Genomic DNA, 25,251 nt, shown 5'->3' on the forward strand with positions numbered 1-25,251 from the left:
GAAAAAAATTGGGTGTTCTGCTGTAAGGCTTAGATTTATTCAATCTAATTCTCATTATTTTTATTTTAAAGTACTCACTATAATTTGTCACAATTAAAAGTACTATAAATAAGCTAATTAAACCTTAACTTAATTGGTAACATTGTTTTTTTTTTTGAACAATTATTTGGTAACATTGTTATTGTTATAAAAAATTTGAGCATGTTTGAATCACATATTTTCCTTCGATTTATGATTTGCGGAGATTATGGATAGAAATAAATATTATAAAAAATTATTTAATTAGAATTTAAAACTCAAATATACCAACATTTATATAGCATATACGAAACGTAAAATGGTGTAGTAAATACAACGTTTTAGATTTTCAGCTGTTGGGACCATGAAGTTCCATCTCTCGTTCATTGTTTGCCTGCACTGGTCTTGCATTTTGTTCTGCATACTGAAAATAAAAATAAAATTAGTTAGAATTGCTTTGGGAATTTCAAATTTCAAATAATGTTCATCATGGTTTAAGTTAAATTCATGCATACTTACATCATGAACAGCCTCTCGGATTGCATGTATTTGTTCCTTCGAAACAGTTGCTATCTGGTATTATAGGATCGCATTTTCAGACAACAAATTAAAAAAGAAAACCAAACATGACCTAAAAAAACGTTTTAAAACATGACAAGTCATTATTTCTTAAGATTGTACACCCTTAACTAATACGCTAAACCCTAGGGGTCCAATTTGCCTCTATATCTATAGTATTTTTACTCAATAGTCGAATTAATTAGATCATCGACTTTTAATTTGATTGATTTGACTGGTTTGTCTAATTCAACTATCAATTTAATCGATTGTATTGTTCACAAATTAGTTGATATTTTATCTTATTTAAAACTAATATATTAACATATTTTCAATCCAACTGATTTGATCAACTAATCCAATCTAACTCTCGAAAAAAAGCTTTTACCTTCTTGTTAATAATCCAAATGACATTTTCAGTGCAAGGAGGGACAGTCAAAGAACCAATGTATCTATAATACTCCACGTCATCAATTTCTATAAGGTTTGGATCAGTCACCCCCATTGATCTTTGTTGGACCACATCAATCATATCTGTAATGTTGCTTATGAGCTGCAAAATTTTTCGTAATCAAATTAATGATAAAATCATATTTCCATGATCTACTAATTCTTTATAATCATCATGGAATTTTTTTTTTTCACCTTGTGTAGGAAATCATTAGGTAAACCATCTTCGTAAAGTAGTGCAGAAACAGCTAAACTGCTCTTCACATTAGGGTCCGCGGCTTTATGCACCATATGTGCCTCCAAGGCATACCTAATTATACATATATATGAACAATACGAACCTTGTGAGTTATACGAAAATTGTGCCACATTATCATATAAAAAAATATATTTTTTTCTAAAACGATTTAAGTGATGATATAACACAATCTTAGAATGTTACATCATCATAAGGATCAAAATTGAAATTTTTTTATCAAATTTAAAGATTAATAAGGAAAAAAAATCATAAACAAAGTATGGGAAAGTTGCCAATTAAGGGAAGTGACCTTTTGCCATTAATGGTATGTTCAGAAGGTGAGTGCCAATGAACTTGTAGGAGAACATATTCAATTCCATCGATTATAATTGAACCCGCTTTATGATCCGGCCATTGAAGCTACAAATTCAAAGAACAAAATTGAAAAAAAAAAAAATTTCACAGGAGTTATATTAATTCTCTATTATAATTAATGTTATGCTTTAGTTCAAATCAAATAATTAATTAAATTTCATTTAAAATGATAAATTGGTAGAAAATAATATTTTGATATGTATAATTTCACAGGTAAAAGTATCAATGGATGCCTCAAAATATTGACAAATTAAATCAAAAAGTAAATTGATCATTCATTTTTACTACTAAAGATTGATCTCTATATGTTAGAATGAGTTATACATTGCACATTACGTGCAACTATTAAGTTATCCTGTCAACTAGACCAGTTTTTAACAACAAGACTGGATGAATGTTTAACATAAAAAACCAGTTTGCTCTTCGATCTAATATACATAGGTTTCAATTTTTTTTTTTGAGTAAAGGAGGTAAAATGCAATCTAATTCCTTATACAAAGGCTTTCATGATACTTTCACCTAATTTCACATTATAAACGACATAGGAAATATAGAGACTAAATCCTTAAAACGAATATAGTAGGGACTAAAACCAGAATTTGGCCATTTCTAGAAACATGGAAACAATGATATATATAGTTTATCGTGTGTGTGTGTGTGTGTTGGATTGTTGAATTTGTTACCGAAATATCATGGCCTCTGTTTTTGATAATTGATTCTGCAGGCTTGTAATTCTTCTCTAGCTCTACAGGTTTCGTTATTATTTTCACTCTATCATTTGTTAAATCGATTGGGGACTGCATAGCACCATTTTTGCAAGCGGCCCATTCTGTCTTAAGATCTCCCCAATGAAGTGGCCCTTTCGAACTATTCTCCTTGTAATCGAATTCCCTCTCATCCTCTGCAATTCATTTCATTCTCATATATATTTATACAATGTATGCAATCCAGAAAAAAGAAAAGAAGAAGAAGATAAATGTACTATGTTTTTGACATTACCTACTTCTTCATCGTTGTGGGCAACAGAAGCAGAGAAGCAGAGAAACAGAACTGAAAATATGAGAAAAAGTGGAATGAAAATGGGTTGCTTTTGGCCCTTCATGCTTGATCTTTTTAAGCCTAAAAAACCAATCGATTCTCTGAAAATGTTAGGTGAGATGGTTTGTGGGGAATGATTATGGAGGATATTTATAGTTTTCTTGGGAAAATAACAGGTGAATTTTCCTAGGAGTTTCATGGTAACCAATTATTGTTATTGATTTGAGTGGACCTTAATGAACGTAAGAAAAACATTTGCCAAAAAGATATACATGGTTGTTACCATGGCCAAAGATAGAAATGTAATTTTATTATTTTAATATTTATATTTTTATAATTTTTAAAGGATTAAATTAAATTTTTATTATTTTTAGAAGGGTCAAAGTACAATTTTACCTTTATTATTTTAAAATTTTTTAAATTTTAGAAGGACCTAAATAGAAAAGTTTCCACTTACTATTAATAGAGAAAACTTTAAATAAGGTACGAGGTTGTTTGATTTTGTTTTTATTTTATTCAATTTTATTTTAGTACAAGCAAGCAATTATATACATAGAGATTGAATTTTAAATCTTTATGTCGATCCAGGTGTCTAATAAGTTTTTCTATTCACCTTCTTTCATTGTTTTTCTATCTTTTTCATCTTATTCTATTTATGTTTCCACTTTTCAAATTTTTTTGTTAGATCAAAATTTGATTTCACTTTAAATTGTATTTGATTCTATTTAATCGGCAGAATTAAAATAGGATGTATAAACAATATCAGCTTGAAATTCAATTAAGTTATGGTAGTGAACTAGTGGCATGATAGAGTTTCTATTTTAATTTACCACAATGGGACATGAGTAAATACAATATAATAGACCTGTAAATTTTAATATAAATATAAAACTTAGATTTAAAAGTCAACTATCCGGATTTGCTCAATTCAAACTTGAAAACGATTCAAACTAGAAACAACTCGAACTTAAAATTGACTTGAATAGACATCAAAATTTGCTCCATATTTTCATTGAAAAAAAATTTAGTTGCTCAATGATGTGCTATAATTTTACATATGCAATTAGGCCATTTTAATGCGTACTTTAGCTTGTTTCTTTAATGAAATTGTGTCTTTTAGTTGTTAGTAATTAGAGACGTTGCATTTAGCATTAGTTGCATTTTTATGTCGTTTTTAGTACTATTCTAGTTTTATGTAGAAAATGGTATTTTTTTCGTGCTTAAATTGGTTATGTAGGAGAGCTAGGAGGATCATGGCAAGTAAGGCTTGAGAGATTTTGGTGAAACAAGACAATGTCTCGACATGACATTGGTCAATGTTGCAACTTAAGTTACTATTTTGGAATGCTAGGAGATGCTCAGATTGAACGTCACGACATTGATGGAGATGAGGTCGCAACTTGAAAGATTGTCAAAAATGAGGAGTTGATTCTCAAGCCTGACGTCACGACATGAGTTGATCGAAGGTGTGATGTTGATTGGCCATAGCTTGGAGACATGGACAGAGAGTTAAGTCGCGACATGGAAAGCATTGAAGTCTCAACTTTGGGCCGCAATGTATGCTCCATGAAGTCACGAAGTCGATACCAAACATTAGCAAATGAGGAGTCTTTCGACAATGTCACAACGTTGTAGGGATGGGGGTCGCGATGTTTAATAGGGAAAAATGGTCATTTAATATTTTTTTAGCCTTCTACTAAAGATATATGGTTTGTATTAGAATTAAAGGACTTCTAGAGAAAAAGGGAGAAACTTTTAAAGACTTTTGAGAATTAGAAAGAATAGAACAATTCTTGAAGTTTGTTGAGGTTTCCATTTCCAACTCTAATTGTGGATTCTTCTTTATGACTGAGCAATTCTAAACTCTTTTCTTTGATTCTTTCCATTCTTTTAATGTTTAGAATGGTTGCATGTGCTTTGAATATCATGATGTGATGGAAATCTTTGATGGTTGATAGGGATGGTAGTTGTTAATTGTAGTTGAGATGCATGTTTGATGGTTGTTTAATTGTTTTAATATGCTTAGTAAGCTAGAATTGGTGGCTCTAGTTGCAAAAATAGGTAGATGAGATCAAGCAGAGAGTCTATCGTGTAAAACTTTAATACGATCATGTCAAATAGTGGGACCAAAAAGTGAACTATTAACTAGTTGAGAGTAAGAGGAAATCTTAACTGGTAATTATTAAGTGTGATTGAGACCGAGAGGAGATTTCCATTTACGAATGAAAATCAAGACAACCTAAGCATGTATGTTAGCTTAATTAGTAATTGCATTAACAATCCTCAAATCAAGCTCAATTAGTAATTGCATTAACAGTCCTTAAATCAAGTTATTAATTGGCTAGCTAGTAAGTTGTACAACTAGTTCATAGTTATCTATCAATCCTTGTGGAGACAATCCTTGGAATGCTTACAAGAGTATTTCATTGAAAAAATACTACTATATTACAACTTGACACCATTATGCTTGCTGTTATTCCATGTTGAAAAGTGAGAAATATATGATTTATAAAATAAATGTACACGGGCTTTGTTAATAATATTCTCTCATTTTCTTTTGTTTTTTCAATATACTTTATCATAGGTTTTTGTTTACATTTTCGTGGTTTCTGTTTTGTCCATTCTTTTTTTCTAAAGATAGTGGTGTTTTTAATTTAAGTTTTAAATTTTTAGTCGTGTTCTAGGATATATATGAGATTTGTCAAGATAAGGGTGCCACCAGACCTATTAAGAACCGTTCTCTGAAGGTTTTAGCATGATAGAGCACAATGATGCAGTAGGTCTCTTAAAACTCTTGGTAGTGGTTTCTTTGGTGATCAGAGTTTATAGCTAAGTTGGTCTAATAATGGTGAGGTCAGGATGCAATTTTCATCAGTTTGATGTAGATGATGCATCTCTAAATTCTTACAGTGTTGCGATTACTACCAACTTGTCTTTCTCCTCTTTTGGGATTATTCAATGGATGTGGCATTTGTGCATCAATTTTGTAATTTCATATTTATCATTTGCATTATGTGTCATGTCTTTGTATTCTTATTGTTCATGGCTCTTATTAATGGAAATATTTTCTTAAAAAAAGAAAAGACTTGAACCCAAAATCACTTGAATTCTAAATGACCCAACTCAAAAAACTCAACTGACAACTTGAATGAACCGAACCCAGAATAACATGAACTTGAAATGACTTGAGCTAATGATAACCCGAATTCTAAATTATCCTAACTAGGAATTGTTTGAAAATTTTAGAATCAGAACTAATGAAGCCGAGGTTGACCTAATCCATAGTCAACTCAACCCATTCAATTAGGTGACTATTGATGCAGTTTACCCTAATTCATTATTTAAAAAACTTTTTATTTAATTGGTTTTTTATGAGAGAAAAAAAATAATGGAATAAAGTCTTAACTTAGTTGGCACCATTGTTATTGAAACAATTAGAAGAATGTGGATTTGAGGTCGCTTAAGTGTGTGTTTTCCTCTGATTTAAAGGTTGAAGGGGGTTTATGAGTAGAATTAAGCATTGCATCAATATATATATAATTAGGATAGGATATACAAATGTCTTTGTTACAATTTTTAAGAATCGAGATCAAACTAAACAACGTGTAAACACTAAGTGTTAAAATTTTCAGAACCAATACCAAGTTGGCATAATGTGGGAACATTGAGGGTTAAAAGTGTTATTACAAAAATTTTGAAACTATCACGTCATGTTTCAATTAATGGCATTTAATGGAAATGGACAAAAAAATAAAATTGATAATTGAGTGATCATTTTGATGTAATTTACCCAATTCATTATTTTAAAAAAACTTAAATTTATTTTATTTTCTTAGGAGAAAAAAATTAATGGAATAAATTAATACCCAATTTTTAATTTTACCTAATCAAAACTCATAAAATTTTATTTTAAGCATCCTAAAACTTAATTGTTATTAACTCTTAGCATTAAGCAAATTCTTTTTGTTAAAAAAGTAACTTAAGATGAGAAGATTTTGAATATTACATTATATAGAAAAATAATTAAATTAAGATATTAAAAGTAATATAAATAGATTGATTGAATTTTAATTTTAGTTAGTATTGTTATTATTGTATAGTAACGAAACTGCAGGTTCAAACGGACTTAACTGTATTATTTTCTATATTATCAAAAAATATATATAAGTAATATAGGATATACAAATGTATGGACATTAATATAACATAAATGATTAAAAAAATAAAAGAATTTAAGGGGAAATTTCAGTATAAGCTTCTAGATTTCATATGAGACTGTAAAGTTCTACTTCTCTTTGATTTAGTGGCTGCACTGGTCTTGCATTTTCTTCTGCTTTCTGAAAAGAAAATGGATTACAACAACAAAAATAAATGTTAGATTTGCTTAGAAATTGCTTAGAAATTGCTCATTTCAAGAAGGTTTAATACCTATTTTTGCCCATAATGAAATTCTCACTTTAACTTTTTTACCATTTTTATTAAAAACGATTTCAATGTGAATAGGTGAAAGATTAAAGTGAGAATTTCACTACAAGTTAACGGGCAAACACATGAGAATTTTTTTAAACAGAGATGATGAAGGAGCTAACATGAGCAGAAAAATAATAGAAAATGACAACATGAGAAGAATTTCATTATAGTACAAAATCCAAAACAAGTATTAATCCTTTCGAGAATGTCGACCATTCTTAAGCTTAATTGATGTTAGAATATCAAATTAATAAGCATCTTTACTTACATCATGCACAAGTACACGGATTGCATGAACTTGCTCCTTTGAAACTTGTTTTACCTACGTAATATAGATTAAAACAATCAAATGAGTAAATTATTTTTCGTATGTTTAATTAATAATTACTTTAAACTTGAAAAAATGTTAATTTGTCGTGTTTAAGAAACGCGAGGAAAGAAAAAACCCAAAATTACTAAATTTTTTAGTTGCCGTTTACAAATTTACCTGTTTGCTGCATAATTAAACATACAAGGAGTGAAGTACTCTTTTTTTTTTTTTAATATTAGAGGGACTAGTTTACTTCTAAGTTTATAGTAAAGAACTTGTAATGTAATTTGGGCTTTCCTTAAGGGTCTATTAGATATTATACCTGCTTCTGGACTGACCAAATGACACCTTCAGTGCAAGGAGGGACAGTCAAAGAACCAATGTATCTGTAATACGCCTTGCCACCCATCCTTATATCAATATGGGTTGGATCAACAAACCCCAATGGCTTTTCATGGATTTGACCATTCGTGGCACTAATGTTGCCTAAGAGCTGCAAAAGAAAATCATAAGCAAACTTAATGATAAAAACTGTTGATGACAAAATACAGGTTTGACGGTTTATAACAGTTCACTCGAAAAACGAAAGATGGGTAAGAATTTGGGGAGTTTCTGGAGTAGCCGAGAAGAGCTATCCTTTCTCCTAGTTTTCTTTTGGGTTAAGGATGAGACCTCGTTTGGGTTAAAAGGGGTAATTTATTTAGCTCTTAAGTCTTGTCGGACAAGTGTGGAGCACAATGTAGCAGTTTGTGAGGTAGGATGCCGGTGAGGTCATCCTCAATATTGACAAGGCAAAATTTTCATAAGCAATTAATGATAAAACCTATTGATGGGGAAATACATGTTTGATAGTTGATGGTGGTTCACTCGAAGACCAAAAGCGGCATAGGTGGATAGGGTTGGAAGAGTTTTTGGAGTAGCGGAGAAGAGCTATCCTTTTCTCCTAGTTTTCTTTTATGTTGAGAATGAGGATTTGCTTTTTAGGTCTCCCAAGTCCCCTGGGACAAGTGTGGGCTGTAAAAGGCCATGCGTAGGTCATGTGTCAGTAGCCATGTAGTATTTGGCGAGGTAGGATGATGTTAATCAAGCAAAATTTCCGTGCGTAATGATTGATTTGACGAAGTCTTTCAAGTACGATGGAAACGTACACTAGCTCCACAAATTGATTTGAATTTGGAAGGCATCATAATAATCTCATGTTTGTCTAATTATTTTGGAAATTGATGTGTTTTTGTTTACCTTCGAGAGGAAAGCATCGGGTTTACCATACTTGTAAAGTAGTCCAACAACAGCTAGATTGTGCTTCACTTTAGGGTCCTTGGCTTGGTGCACCAAATGTACCTCCAAAGCGTATCTAATTATTGTCCAAAACCATAAATACATGGTGAGTTTGGTATAATGACATAATCTTTCCTCAATCGAATTTAAACTTTCAATGCTACAATAATAACTGTACCAACTAAATTAACCTCAGTAGACTGATATATAAACATTTTAAGTGTTTGTGTAAATGAGAAGAGAGAAAAGGGACCTTCTGCCATCAATGGCATGTTCAGAAGGAGAGTGCCAATGAGCCTGTTGAAGAAAGTATTCTGTGCCATTGATTTTGATAGAACCCGCACTCTTCAGCCAATGAATTTGCAACTATCAAAAATATATATATTTAATATATTTTATATCTGTTTTACAATCCATATAATGTATATAATAACTTTCTATTTCTTACCGAAATATCGTGGCCTCGGTTCTTAACAATCAATTCTGTGGGCTTATATAACATCTCTAGCCTTCCAGGATTCTTTATTACCTTCGCCTTACGACTCAGAATATCAATTGGTGATTGAATTTTTCCAGTTTTGCAATTAGACCATTCTTTCTTAATATTTCCCCATTGACTGGGTCCTTTCCCACTTTCCTCCGAGTAACTAAATTCTTTTTCATCCTCTGTGCATTCAATTCATATCCATATATATATATATACATCAAAATGTACAATGCATGCAAATAAAAAAAACAAAACAAAAAATGTTGTTTGGTTTTGACACTACCAACTTCTTGAGCTGAAACTGAGGTGGAATGGGAGTGAAACAGGGCCGAAAAGATAAGTAAAACATGAATAAAAGCTGGTATGGTTCGGTTCTTCATGTTTTGATCTTTCAATGCCAAAAGATCAACGGTTTTCTTTTCTTTTTTGTTGGGGGAAAACAGAGTGGAGAAATTTTCTACGATTTTCTGTTCTTTTTTTCTCAGCAAAGATTCGAATTTATTAAGAAAATTTTTACGATTTTCATGCGTAACCAACCTTTATTATTAATTTGAATGGACCATAAGAAACCCATTTATTGCTGGCTGTTTTCACTAAGTTAATAAGAAATTCTATATTATTTAATTTTTTTAATTATTAATTATTAATATTTATTCTAGGTGTGTTGGAAACTTTAATTTTTGATGACACATTTTTTTAAAGAAATATTTTGATACCAATTTTGCATGGTAACGTGGCTATGTTGTCCATGTCCCCTTGAAATTAGTGTAATTATAATGATATTATTATAACACCTTAACACGAGTTAATATTGAGTTGAAGATGTATAACTTAAAATTATATGGTAACAATATAATTTAATGTTGAAATGGTTGATAACCTTAAATTTAAAATCACCAGATAACAAAAATTATAATGTTAATTTTAACAGAGAATTAAGTAGAAGTCGACATCTTTTGTTTTTGAGTTTGTCATAAAAACTTAGCAAAATGGCAAGGATCAAGGTAGAGGTTGAGGTCAGGGTCGGGGTGGAGGTCGATACAGAGACAAAGATAGAGGCATCCTTGTTGAAGCTATGCTGGGCTATTTGTACTTGCCGGTCCAGGTGAAGGACCTAACTTCGTAAATGTAGAGGTTTATCCTAGATTGCTCGAATAATGGATGAAGGTTTGATGCACAAAGTAGACCATTAATGTAAATTTTTTTTATACGGTTGCACAACTTGGTTTCCTAGCTATTAGTTGTATTTATGTTATTGTACTAAATAAACATTAAAATTTGTCGATTGAGTCTTAACTCAATTGGTATGGGTATTGTTGCCAAAGCAGGAGGATATGGGTTTGAGTGCTCTGAAACTCATTATCCTCCTAATTATAGGTTGGGAGAGAGACTCTGGATAGTTTTAACCATTGTGTCAAAAAGACAGACATAATCAGAAATCTATAATAGAATTATTAAAAAAATAAATATTAAAACTTGTCATAATTCATTTCCACTTATTTCATTTTACGGTCATTGTGTTATTCATTTATGCTACATATTATCTATAAATTCTTTTTTTAACAATCTCATTATAGATTCTGATCATATTTGTTCTTTTTGACATAATGTCTAGAACTACCCATAGCTCCATCTCAACCGATAAATAGGAGGATAAGACTGAATTCACGTCCTCCTACATTGGCAACAATGCGCATGCCAATCGAGCTAAGACTGAATTGGCATGTTATATCTAAATTCTAAAATTTATATATACACCAAAAAGAACTTGAAACTTTGAGAGTTGATATGATCCTTATGAAAATGTAATTCTCGTATCTTTTATCTACTTTTACCTATGCATTTAAAATAAACGTGTTAGACTACGTGAATAGCTTAGTAAGTACTCAACTGAATTCAATCTTACCATTTATAACTAAATTAAATTTATAACTAATAATTTTTACTTTAACACATATAATCACTAATCAACTTTCATATTCATATATCAAAATGTTTTTCCTATGTCACAAACATAACATAAACACTTAATTCACATATTTCTTTTAACATTTAATCAGAATGTATTATTGGAACCTATATATAATTAAAACATTATTTTTACTTTTACATATATGTTTTGCAATCCTTAGTGAATCGTAGAGGAGTTAATAATTTCAATACATTGTAGGGATTTAGGCTAAACACAAACTCCTGGCCTAAAATAGAATTTTGATAACAATAATTCAAAAAAAAACGAGAACTCTAGTAAACATATCACATAACCCAATACTACTCTCTTAATCCTTTTTGAATCCCCGTATCACCAAACCGATTCCCATCCAAATCCCCAACCCCTCTCAACTTTGAAATCATTTTATTATCATATATCATATTTTCTCTGAGTTCATTAAGGCATTTATTCACATATCACTTTCATATAACATACTTGATATGTCACGCATATATCACTTTGTATCATATAACTTATTTACTTTGAATCACATAAATACATTTACTATAGTTTTATTTCACATATTCACTTTATTCACAATTCATCATAATACTTAGCATTTTAAGTTTCGATTCACAACCATTAAGCACTTTACTTTCTTATAACTGTTGGACAAAACACGTTAACGAACAAATATAAATATAAATATTTATATTAAATACAAGATCTAAACAAATAATATAAACAAATATTTATATTTATGTAAAACACCAGATCTAAACAAAACAAATTAAATAAATATTTATATTTATTTAAAACATCAGATCTGAAAAACAATTAAATCGATGCTCAAAGTAAGCCACTTGAGAATGATAATATTTTTTCTTTTTGACACAATGCCTAGAACTACTCATAGCCACACCCAACCCATAAATAGGAGGATAATGTGTTTCAATGCACTCGAACTCATGTCCTCCTGTGCATGCCAATCGAGCTAAGACTGAATCGACATATTATATCTAAATTCTGAAATTTAGATATGAGACCTTTATAACGGTATACCATATGCTCAAAATAAATGAGTGATAAATGAGAAATTGATGCTCAAAGTAAGCCATTTGTAAATATTTGTTGAGAAAAAGAAAATTTTAAATCCCACATTGGTTAAATACCAAGTGTGAGATATGTACATATATAAGAACGTACTTGAAAATTATTGAATGACTAAGCTTGAAACTCTAACTCGCACGTAAGGGGTGCAAGTCCAAACCTGCTAAGGTTGGGGGCATGCTCACACGACATGGGGTGTTTGGTTGAGCCATTTGGTTCACCATATTATGGGATAATAGTAAACTTTAGTGGGCTTTATTTTGTGGGCCTTAAACTGACCTTTAGACCTCTTAGTAGGGCCATTGATATTTCTCCCCAACAAAAAGCAAATGAATAAACATGATAATTTTGATTATTTATAGGTTACCATATCTATAAACAGTGGTGGAGTCAAAAATTATTTTTTGAAGAAGTTAAAATTAAATTGTATATTTTTTACGATAGTAAACATATAATTTTATTATTTTAATAGTTTATATCTTTATAATTTTAAAAATATTAAATCAAATTTTTATCATTTTTAAGGACCAAAATATACTAATTTAAAATTTTATAAATTATACAAGACTTAAAATAAAATTTTACCATTTTGAAATCATAGAACCTAAGTTTCAACTATGCTCGGCCACTGTCTACAAGGGTCTCCAGATTGATAGATAAATTATGATGCTAGTCTTATCCCACATTTCACCATGGCGAATCCTTTTCACCAACTATTACTAAAAAGTTTATATTTAACATGACACCCATATAAAATCTTATTTTAATCAACTTATGCCTTATGAATTATGATTGGGCAGTTCCAAAGGCAAAAACATAAAGATATGACAATATTTTTTGTCTAAACAAAATACAATTTATTAAGTAGAGATTGAAAATTATTATTTGTTCCCTAAGTTAGATGAAGATACACTAATTACCCTAAATTTTATTTATTAATTAAGTCTTAACTATAAAATAAATTCTTACTACATTTATTGGAGGTGCGCTTAGAGACTCAGAGGTAAATTGGCTATATAAATACTCGATGATATTTAGTAAGTATACTATTTTTAAAGTAGAGTCAAGAGAGATTTTGAAAGAATTTCTCATAGCTTGAGAAAAGGGATTTAGACAAGTAGAGGTCGAATATGATAATGCATTACTAGTGGACTTGCTTTTGGCTGGTGGGGGAGATAATAGCAATTTAGTCAAGTTACATTTGTTGCTTAAGAGAAGGAGGTGAAAAGTAAGAATTTACCATATACCGATGAATCATAATGGGGTTACCGATCAAATAGCTAAATATACTGCAACCAGAAGTTCAAGTTTACAGGTATTCAACAATCCCCTAATTACGGCGAAAGGCTTATTGTTTGTTAATCGAGTTGTATCGATGTCAAGTTAGATTTTAACTAGTTAATATTTTCGCTTTATGTTATTCCTTTCTTCCGAAAAAAAATTCAGCCTTTATTGATTACTTATTGTTATACTATTTTTGTATTTCCATTCTTATTTATTCACTAATTTTCAATATAATTAGCTATAGGAGTATATTTAAACTATATATAAAAGTCCAATAATGCTGTTTATCTTTTGGATAAAATTTACTGACTATATCTTGACTTAGATTGTCCATGAAAGAAGAAGAAGAAGAAGAATGCTTATATAATTACAAAAAAAAAAAGTAGAGTATTATAATGTATATCTGACATGCAAACATTGAAATAGTGTAATAATTTTCAAAGTTATGGACCTCACCCTGCCAAATATTAATCAAAAGAGTCAATAAAGTAATCTTTCAGTGGTCCCTCATGTATTTTTCTTTAAACAAGTGGGTCCATTTACTAAATAATTTTATAAAACACAAAATCATGTCTCCAGTCCATTCTTTAAAAAATGGGTATAATTCATTCTTTACAAAAATAAGATTAAATGCCTACCTTGAATACATAGCTGGTTTAAGATTCATATTTAAAATTTATGATTGTTTTTTTTAATGATGTCGTCTTTAAGGTTCGAATTTATAATTTTTTTCATGAATGCGGTATGTCTTACTATTATATTTAATAATTATTGACGTATTTAAATCTTATTTGTAAAATTATTCTTTTTCATTAAAATAATAAGATAAAACTCAAATAACAAACGCAATTAATACTACTTAAACTTAAACTACATCAAAACGATAAATACTTTTGACGATCGTGCTATCACATAGAGTTTAACATCTATTTGTGGTTTTAGTTCTACTAGAGTGGATGCTTTACATATTGATGAGGAAAAGAATATGAAAACAGCTTGTTTATCAAAAAAAACAATAATAATATTCAAAGGAAGAATTTCGTTATCCATGATTTGATAGTATTCGGTGCTTTGCCAGTTTTTTGGATTTTTCTTTTTTTTTTCTTTTTCTGAATAAAACAATGTATATTACATTAACCACTTTTACAAATTTATCACAAGGCATATATATGGGTGAAACTCCACATCAGCTATAATGTAATTCGAATGATTTTAATTTTTATATTTTTCGAATTTTAAAATTTTAGTCTTGATAAAATGATAACGATTAAATTTATTTGATTAGATTTTATTAATAATCTCGTATTATGCTTAAAATTGTAGATTTTGTCATTCTTAGTCCTTATATTTTTCGAATTTTTAAAATTTCAGTTTTAGTTATTGTTGTTAAATTTATTAACTAATTTTTTTAAGTATTATGTGAAAATAGTAAACTCGTATAACATTACACGTATGATAATAAATCTGCCACATCAAAATTTAAAAATTTAAAAAATCTAAATTAAAATATAAAGACTAAATTTACAATTTATACGTTACAATTAAATTAATTAATATATAGTTTAAAAAAGTATAGATAGATGCATGTTAGACCTATTTCCTATGTTGGATATAGCTTTTGACTTTTGGATAAACGAGTGCTTAAATTCTTTTATATAGTCTTCACTTGGATTAATGCTTGCTATATCAATGCTATTGAGCACCCCCAAGCAATTACAAAGCCGAAAGAAGAAAATATATATTAGGTATCGGATTAAGTTTTAGCTTAATTAATATTAGTGTTATTGTTAGTATAGGAGGGTGTCGATTCAAGTACGTTAAAACGTATTATCCTCCTATTTAAGGGGTTGAAAAGTGACTGTGAATAATTTTAAATATCATTTAAAAAAATAAATATGATAAAAATTTATAATATTATGATAGTGAAGTAAAACTTCTATTAAAATATAGATTTTATTTATATTGTTTTAAAAAAAGTAAAATAAGATTTTGTAAATATCCAGCAGCCATTAGGGCCGCAATGGTGGCTAACGCCGCTCCTTTTCCTCCCAAGTTGTACAATCTCTTTCTATGTTAGTAGGGAATTAAAAAGTAAAGTGTGAAAATTTTAGTTTTTTACTTTTTTTTTTAATTCAATTTTAATTGTTAACATTGTTAGAAAAAATTTATTAAAATTGTTCATCTGAAATTTTAAAATAAAAAAAATATTCTATTTTGTTTCTTTGGGGTTACTTTTTCTTGTTTTATTAAATGTTTTCATAGTGGTGTTTTAGTGGATAAGTTTCGTTAGGTGATAATAAGTGAAAACAAGTGTGTAAGTAAAGTTTGTTTTGCTTTGCAATAGTCTACTCTATTTGCTGTAAAAGCGGTGACATCTAGCATTGTTATTGTTAACCAGAGTTCAGTATTAGCACAATTTAACTGTGGCGGGGGCTAAGATGCTATTATTAGTGATTGATCACGATGGTGCATTCCTGGTTAATTATCCTTATTGTGTATATATCTCTCTTCCACATGGACACAACATCCAACTATTAGAATAATGTGAATAAGCTATTACTAGCCGTTAATTATGATGATGTATTTTTTTGATCAGACCTTTTTTTTTGCTTATACTTAGTGAACTGTACCGTCAACATAATTTATTAACACGTTAATTTTTATGTTTCATTTTAAAAACTTTTTACAAATGATTTACCACTAAACTAATAGATTGTTGGTAGAACTTGGGTTTAACTTAAATTGATAGTAGGGTTTCATAAGTTTAAAATTGAGGAATGAGTTGCACTTTCTTGAGGGATACATAAAAATAAATAATAATATAAAGTATGAGAAAAATGGCAGTTAACAGTTAGATCCATTCATGTTTTGTTTTATTAAATTGAAGAGAGATTGATAACGTGGCATTAGTTATGTTTGTTTATTTGTCCCCATGCATGTCCATAAAAAGAAGAGCATTGAATAGGCAATGCCAATGCCCAATGCCCTTTTGGACAGACCCGGATTCATCGCTGACCACGCCTCTCTTCTATTTTGTATTCTTTAATTTTAACCTACATAAATCATTATTTAGGTTTAAACTTTTTTCTAAGTTGATACTTGATACTTGAATTTGATAAATATTTTCATATTATGGTTTAAATTTGGTAATTATTTTCATATTGAAATTTGAATTTTAGGGGTTTTAAAGAAATAATAAGGACTAACTTGAAAAAAAAATTCAAGTCTCAATATGAAAATAATTGTCAAGTTCAACGCTTAACTTGAAAAAAAAAAAAGAGTATGACAAGGATATCCAATTAAGCTAACTTTTTAATAAAAATTGTTGATTATATTTATTGAAAATGTTGATTAAAATATTAATTTTTAATAATGTTGGTGCTAATTGCTGGTGTTTATGTAAGCAATTTAACACCAAAGTTTGATAAGGAAACCCAATTGAGCGAACTTTTTAGTTTTCATAAAATATGATAACTAGATTCTAATAAACTGAAGTAAAGAGAGTATTAAGAAGTACACATAGACTGTTACGCAGGTAAACTTGATTATAGATCGGATCGGGTCACTACAAAAATGGGCCTAAAATTTCACTCAAGCCCAACCAAAAAAAAATACTAAACTTGAGTTCAGCTTACTCGTATTAAATTTTTTTATTTTACTTTTTATATAAAACAAATTTTAAAAATATAATAAATTAAATACACTAAAAATATTAAAATAAATGTTTCTCAACAAATTAAAAATACATTAAAAAAAGTCTTTATACTTAAATAACACTCAAGCAAATGCATCTAACATAGTAGCAAAATTAATAATAAAACAAGAGTTATACAATATCCAAATAATAACAGTAAATAGTAGCAATACAATAGCAAAATGCCAGCAAAATAACCTAAAAATGCCAACAAACAACAACAAAACAACATTAAACAATAGCAAAAAGAATTTACGTAAATTCAAACCAAGTCAAACCCGGGCCAAAAATCTTACCCAAGGCCAACCTGTTTAGAAAACGAGTATTATTTTTTTTGTTTAAACCCATTTTTCGGGCCTATATTTTATCCAAACCCTTTTAATTTTTGGACGGACCTTCAAACCTGAACAAATGACCTGACCCATTATCAAATTTACATGTCAGTTACCAAGCCAACATCATTAAAAAAATAATATTTTAATCAAAATTTTTATTAAATATAATTTTTATTTTTATTTTTATATAATATCTAAACCACAACCGAAATTAATTGACTGTATATTTTTCCGCAAACAATTTTTTTTTGTTGTTGTTGTAAAGTCTAGATTCTAGAATCTATGCTAGTCAATTTTATTAGAATGTTCTTTTTTCTTCAATGGAAATTTCAATAGGATCTTTTTCTTTATCCATTTTCTCAAATTTGGCACATCATTAATGTTGCACTCTTTAGGGTCAGATATGCAAAAATATCATATTTTGATGGACATTGTAGTGTGTGCATATATATAATCAACATGTAAAAATGTTCAAAATAGCCGAAAATATATAATAATAAAAAAATTTCAAACTATTTAGAGATAAATATTAAATTTATACATAATTTTTTGTCTAATGTATAATTTGATATACGAATTTTAATTTGGTACAATTATATATATGGAACTTGAATTATAGTTCATATGTATACATAAAAATTTGATTTTATTCAATTGTACATACTCAAAGAAATTAATACATGCATTTATTTTTATATTGGATTAATATAATTGTTTGATGATGCAATATATCAATGTAAATGGTGTTAGTTCGATATTATTGTTAATGATTTGTAAAAATTGAATCAAATCAAAATTTTATGTATAAAATCATAAAAAATCAACGTTCATGTATAATATTACATATCGGATTAAAGTTCATGCATAGTTTTTATATTTAACCTAACTATTTAACTACTCTCGACTCTTGTTTAATGTGTTGTAGTACTTTATTGTTAAGAGAACGGTCTCTTTTGAAGGAAACTTCATCCTAATAAATAAAATGCCGAAATTTGAAGAATTCATGTGTCCTAATCTTAAATGAGGCAATTTCGAAAATTCTAACACATGCATTATGTGAATGTCAATGTTGCACATGTCAGATGGAAGTTTATACTATGGTAGATTGTTAGCTGTCCTTCAAGTATTGTTCCACACTTCATACTCTACAACATCTGAAACAACTTTGAGCTCAGAAATAATCTTGTCTCAACGCTATCGGATAGGAAAGAAAGGATTAATTGATAATATTCATAGAATTCAAGGAAGCCAGAATAACCCATTTCACTTGGTCGTTGTATGAATATGTTAAACAACATTATCTTGAAATTAAGAACACAAAGACTAAGTTTTCAAAGTTGGAAGAATATAACCGATTAAGTCTTAACTCAACCGGTATGGACATTGTTGCCAATGCAGGGGGACATAAGTTTGAGTGCGTTGAAGCGCATTATCCTCCTATTTATGGGTTGAGGAGGGCCTTTGAATAGTTTTTGGTATTGCTCAAAAAGAAGTTGGGGCAATATTGAACAATTTTGGAAGCATTAGACATGAAACCAATGTTGTCTGAAGCGAACCGGACCGATTCGGGTATCTATCTAAAGTGAGACAAAAAAATTTAGTTGAATGGTTTTTATAACTTGGTAACTTTTCCTACATTGGGCCTGAACTTTTTCTTTTATTCAAATTAGGCTTTAAACTTGGCAATTGTTCCTACACTGGAGCTTGAACTTTTTTTAGGCATAATGTGAGAACAATTGTCAAGTTCAAGATCTAACTTAGATAAAAAAAAATTCAGGTTCCAATGTGAAAAAAATTACTAAGTTTAAGTCCTAAATAGTTATTTAATTTTTTTATATTTTTTATAGTATTTTAAAAAAAATTAATAATTTATTTTTTCTAAACGAGTTAGACCAAGAATCAATAATTCGACTAGTTCAACCATACAACCAGACGTGGCATGAAACAAGGAAAAACAAGTTTGGGAAGTGGGAAATGGGAAATGGATAGAGGAATATTCATGCTAGTATGCAAGAAGCTTGACTTTAAAACAATATCTCTAAAGATCTGCTCCCTGTTCCCTGCTCATAAACGGCTTCTCCATTTCACTTATTACCCACTCTACTTTAAACCAACTATACACTCCAATAAAATGACTAAAAAAAAAACTCCCTCCATCACCCACCATTATCAATAAAGCTTTTTTGCTACAACACCATTTTCCTCGAGTGAAGTAAGCCTTATTTCTCTCCCTTCCCTCCCCCTTTTAGTCTCAATGAAACCCCAAAAAGTCCATTATTACAATGATTATAAAGCAAAGTGCATATGAACCACACTGTTACTAAAACAAACCCTAAAACCCCCAAACACACACTAGTGTTGTAATAACCAAACAATGTTGTCCATCAGCTGCATTGTCTTGTTCTTCCTCCTCTCCTCATTTTTTCCCTTCACTATATCCACATTCAACCTCACCGTTCCTATCCCACATCCCAATCCCAACGAAGTTGCTCAAGAAGTTCAAAGGTATGTATATATACATATATGTATGTGTAAAGACATATCAATGTTCATCACAATAGTTTCGTTTTTTTTTTCACATGTTGTAGGAGAGTAAATGCTTCGATTTCAAGAAGGGAAACCTTACAAACAACCCAAAAAGATATATCCAGTTGTTTAACAGGTAACCCCATTGATGATTGTTGGAAATGTGACCCTGATTGGCCTAACAATCGACAACGGTTAGCCGATTGTGCCATCGGTTTCGGTCAATACGCTAAGGGAGGCAAAGGTGGTGAGTATTACATCGTGACGGATTCGTCCGATGACGATGCCGTGACACCAAGGCCAGGAACACTTAGGTATGCAGTGATACAAGAAGAGCCATTGTGGATTGTGTTCCCTAGTAATATGCACATTAAGCTCAAACAAGAACTTATATTTAATAGCTATAAGACATTGGATGGACGTGGGGCTAATGTGCATATTACCGGCGGTGGGTGTATTACTGTGCAATATATCAGCAATGTCATTATCCACAATGTACACATCCACCATTGTTATCAATCAGGTATGGAAAGTGTTTTTTTTTTTTTGCATTAAATTTTCTGATATGAAATAATTTCACTGGTAACGTTGGTTGTAGAAATTGATTATCGGAAATATTTGTGTTTTTTATAATCATGCTCGACATTTTCTTCTGAAAACTCTTTAAATACATGAAAATTTTCAAATTAAAAAAAGTTAAAGATACCCACATCTGATACTTTCACCTGAGTCCGAGTAAGATAACTCTCGAGCTTTGCTTTGCTTTTTTTTTGTAATTTTTCAGCTAAATTGGAATTTGATTGTGGGGTGATACTAACTTAATCAATACTTTAAATATAGATTAAAAATTTTATGTAGATATAAATTAAAAGTTAGGGACTTATTTGAATATAGGTTAAAATTAATAGTTTCTTAAGTAACAAATAAAGTTTAAAAGCTATAAAATAAAAAATATAAAAACATCTCCAAACAAAGTGACAAACTTTAAATACTTAAATAAATATTTTAGCTTTATTCACTGTTGTCTTCATGAATATAACAGTCCAGTGGTAGTGAAGGAATACAAAATTTTAAGGAATACTGTTTATGTTTAAGGTTTGTGACTATTTTTTATATTAATGTTTTTTTTAATATTTGAATCTATTATTTTTTTTAAAATACAATGTGTCATTGATAATGTAGATTTTCTAATACAACTGGATTAAAATATATCTATAGTAAAGCACGTTACATCTTTAAAAGAGGATTCGGGTTCAAATTTTAGACATCATATTGTTAAGAGTAATATTTTAATTTCAAAAATAAAATATTAATACAAATTTTATGGATATGGAATAACTTGCTAATGCAGATTATATGATTGATTTCCCTTCACTTTTTTGAACCAAAATATCCTATACTAAAGTTGTAGGGATCTTTTCCTTTTCTTTTCTGAAAGTAGGGGTCCCAGATCAAAAACAAAAAATTAGGGTAAATTACTGTGAAAGTCACTTAACTAAGAGTTTTTTTTTTGGGTCGTCCATCAATTATTCAATTTGTCTTTTTTATCACTAGCTGGCTAATATAAAAATAAAAAAAAATACCTAAAATTTTAAGATAGGTGGATGACCAAATAAGACAAAATTAAATAGTTAAGTGATTATTGATTTTTTTTTTTTTTAATATCTTTGATGTTGGAGTAATGAAAATGTTGGATTACAGGTGAGGCAAATGTAAGATCAAGTCCAACACATTTCGGGTGGAGAACAGAATCTGATGGTGATGGGATCTCCATCTTTGGAGCAAAAGACATATGGATAGATCATTGCTCCTTATCACATTGCAAAGATGGGTTGATTGATGCAGTGATGGGATCAACAGGGATCACCATATCCAACAATTTCTTCTCTCATCACAATGAAGTGATGTTGTTGGGTCATAGTGATGACTATGAGCCTGATTCAGGGATGCAAGTCACCATTGCCTTTAACCATTTCGGTGAAAAGCTGGTTCAAAGGATGCCTAGGTGCCGACGAGGGTACATTCATGTGGTTAATAATGATTTCACTCAATGGGAGATGTATGCTATTGGTGGTAGTGGAAACCCCACCATTAATAGCCAAGGGAACCGTTATACTGCCCCTAGTAATCCCAATGCCAAACAGGTAAAAAAATGGGTTAATATAAGTTTTAGTCCCTGAATTTGGCAATAAGTTCACTTTGGTATCTATTTTTTTTGTCCACTTTAGTACCTGAACTTAACAACTGGATCTGTTTTGGTCCTTGAACTTAGCAAAAGTAAAGTTCGATAATTTGAGTGTTATGTCATCAAATTTTGATCAAATCCAAGTTCAAAGATCAAACTAGACCTAGTTGCTAAGTTCAAATACAAAAATAGATTTAAAAAAAAAAGTACCAAAGTTACCTTAATTGTCAAATTTAGGGACTAAAACTTATATTAACCCCAAAAAAACCCTTACACTTTTTGCTTTTTATTATGTTTGAAAATATACCTGTAATAATAGAAAATTAAGTTCACTTTGGTACTTATATATATTTTTATCTAAACTTTGACAATTAGGTTCATTTTGGTTCTTGAACTTAGTAGAGGTACACGTCATTGGAATTCAAATTCAAAGACGAAAATGAACTTAGTTGTCAAGTTTAAGTAACAAAGTAGGCAAAAAAAAAAGAAGTATCAAAGTGGACCTAATAGCCAAATTCAGGGACTAAAACTTATATTAACCCGAAAAACCCCTTACACTAATTGCTTGTTTGGAATGTTTGAAAATAAGCCTGTAATTACGGGAAATTATGTTTGGTTGGTTTTTCAAGGTGGGGTCTTTTGAAAGTGAAAGCACTTGAGAAGGTTTTGAAGGGTCTGTTTTTTTTATTTATTTAAAGCTGGAAACCATGGCTGCAACTTTGGACATAGTTTGGAATCTTTTTTACACTTTTCAATGAGAGATAAGGTCTTTCATGAAACAGTTACTAGCATCCTTCTTGGTTCATTAAAACAAAAGGGTTCCATGTAGCTATATCTTGCTTTTCTTTTTTCTTAAACCTTTGGTTAAATTATTTGATGGGTCCTTGACAGTGTTATCTATTTAAAGATTTCATTACAGTGAGATCCCATAGGATTATTTTAAATCAAACTTCAATCAGGTCGGAGTTTATCTTTTAACCAATTCAACTGGTTTCTACACTAAAAAAGGAGAGAATTTGATTTCCAAGAAAAATTAACGTACTCAATAATTAATTTAACAAGTTCTAAGTCACCAGCATAATTTTTTAATTTTTGACATGTTTCAATCAAACGACTATAGTCTCTTCATTTTTGCCTTTTAACCATAGTCGTTGATTTAGAAAAGATCCTTTGGGGTCTTACTCTATTAAGATCTCACCTTAAACATTATTCTCCTTGTACATTATGAGCAATTTAGCATTATTAAGATTTTTAAAGTGGTAATGACGGTGGTGTAGGTGACAAAGAGAGTGGATACAGATGAAGGAGATTGGAAAGGGTGGAATTGGAGATCAGAAGGTGATGTAATGGTGAATGGAGCTTACTTTGTTGCCTCCGGTGAAGGTGTTGAGTTTAAGTATGAAAAAGCTTATAGTGTTGAGCCTAAATCAGCTGTCCTCATTGACCAACTCACCATGCACTCCGGTGTTCTTGGAGTTGGTGGCAGGTATGTTTTTGAGTTCGAATTATTTCAAGTTCAAAAATTTCAACTCACTTTTTAAATTTTTTGAATTTGATATCTGGACTGTTTGAATTTTGAGCATTTGGGTTCAAGAGGGGTTAGCTCATATAACATTTTGTTGGGGGTTACGGCTTTTTTCTCAAAACCCTATATCCTTTTAGACATAATAATTTATTATCTTTCTAGTCCCTTGGCCATCCCCATCAACCATCTTTGGGTCCCAACTCTCAACAAGGTTGGTGGGAAATGATTTGAGCTCAGGCGCCTTAGCAATAAAAAGAACAATATACATGTTTCAACAATAATAAGTAGATGAAAATCTAAAATTTTGAAATGAAATGATGAAAACAGGGACAACAATTTGGGGAAGTGGAGCAGCGGAGCCAACGGCGGTGGAAGCGGTTTTGACTTGGGTGATGACGAAGACGACGACTATTCTGATGACATGTCGGGAAGCGACATATTGTTATCAACTCCATTTTTACCTCTTTTCATTGCAATGTCAAGCTTTTTGTTGTTGTGTTTTGAACCTATTACATCACCCATGTTGTGACAAAGAGGACCAAGTTTAAAATCACTTGGTTTCACTTCTAAATTGTTGTACCAGCTTTCAAAGAAGAAGAAAATGGCTGGCCTTTTCATTTATCTGAATTCACCAATTAACTTCCTCCATTAATGCTCCCTTTCTCCCCCTCTCTCTCTTCTATTAAAAAGATTAGATAGTACCCGAGTCTTTCATGAAATTCCTTCAATGGTTGCTGACCAGATACGATTAGATATATGTTTTCTGTTGTCCAATCCTATTGTTGCTCGTAATTGATATTTCTTTTTAATTTGTTACCCAAAAAAAACCGGTAAAAAGACTATTTTTTGTTTCTCTCAATTTTGATGTTAAGCAATTTGGTTTCTTTTAAAAAAATTGAGTAATTTAGACTATATCAATTTTAAAAAGTGAGAAACTAAGGATAAATAATCATAACATTAATATTTTTTCTGTCGATTGTACATTTTTTTTGGTATAATAATAAATTTAGCCTTCAAAATTTATACATTTTGTCAGTTTGGTCCTAATTTAATAAATTTAGCCCGTAATATTCATATATTTTGTCAATTTAGTCTTGATTGTACAAATTTATCTCGAACATTTACACGGAATATATAAACATCGAGGGCTAAGTTTGTTATTATACTAATTAAAATTAGCGTAAACTACCAATATAGTCACTTTTATTTATCTCATGTTACATTTTAGTCACTTATGTTGAAATGTGCTTTTTAGCCACTTGCATTATTGCGTTGTAACATTTTAGTCATTGAGTCGTTAACGGTGTAACGGTAAGCTGGCGTAATATTTTTTTATTTTGAGCAATTTAATTTTTTTCTTTTATGTTCTTTTAACTTTTCTTTTCTTTTTCCATTATATTTTGTTTCCCCCTCTGTTTTTCTCCCTTCATCATTTCT

At 30.0% G+C, this 25,251-nt stretch overlaps 3 protein-coding genes across 3 annotated transcripts; 1 reads left to right on the top strand and 2 right to left on the bottom strand.

Moving 5' to 3' along the window:
* Positions 1–264: 264 nt before the first annotated feature.
* LOC121230407 (alpha carbonic anhydrase 7) lies at positions 265–2,799 on the bottom strand. The gene is made up of 7 exons (XM_041115107.1): positions 2,639–2,799; positions 2,323–2,540; positions 1,575–1,684; positions 1,222–1,336; positions 965–1,129; positions 538–591; positions 265–442 (listed from the first exon to the last, which is right to left on the bottom strand). The coding sequence occupies exons 1-7, from the start codon at positions 2,739–2,741 to the stop codon at positions 368–370; spliced, it is 840 nt and encodes a 279-aa protein (XP_040971041.1). The 5' UTR covers positions 2,742–2,799; the 3' UTR covers positions 265–367.
* A 4,000-nt stretch (positions 2,800–6,799) lies between these two features.
* LOC121230408 (alpha carbonic anhydrase 7) lies at positions 6,800–9,674 on the bottom strand. The gene is made up of 7 exons (XM_041115109.1): positions 9,506–9,674; positions 9,184–9,401; positions 8,989–9,101; positions 8,697–8,811; positions 7,780–7,950; positions 7,416–7,469; positions 6,800–7,014 (listed from the first exon to the last, which is right to left on the bottom strand). Exons 1-7 carry the CDS (start codon positions 9,600–9,602, stop codon positions 6,943–6,945), a joined length of 840 nt encoding a protein of 279 aa, XP_040971043.1. The 5' UTR covers positions 9,603–9,674; the 3' UTR covers positions 6,800–6,942.
* Positions 9,675–19,633: 9,959 nt separating this feature from the next.
* LOC107886801 (probable pectate lyase 12) lies at positions 19,634–24,435 on the top strand. Its single transcript, XM_016810873.2, has 5 exons — positions 19,634–20,083; positions 20,167–20,627; positions 21,806–22,248; positions 23,567–23,775; positions 24,142–24,435. Exons 1-5 carry the CDS (start codon positions 19,953–19,955, stop codon positions 24,341–24,343), a joined length of 1,446 nt encoding a protein of 481 aa, XP_016666362.1. The 5' UTR covers positions 19,634–19,952; the 3' UTR covers positions 24,344–24,435.
* Positions 24,436–25,251: the final 816 nt, after the last annotated feature.

Source organism: Gossypium hirsutum, chromosome A01 (assembly GCF_007990345.1).
Source record: "Gossypium hirsutum isolate 1008001.06 chromosome A01, Gossypium_hirsutum_v2.1, whole genome shotgun sequence".
Lineage (NCBI taxonomy): Eukaryota > Viridiplantae > Streptophyta > Magnoliopsida > Malvales > Malvaceae > Gossypium > Gossypium hirsutum.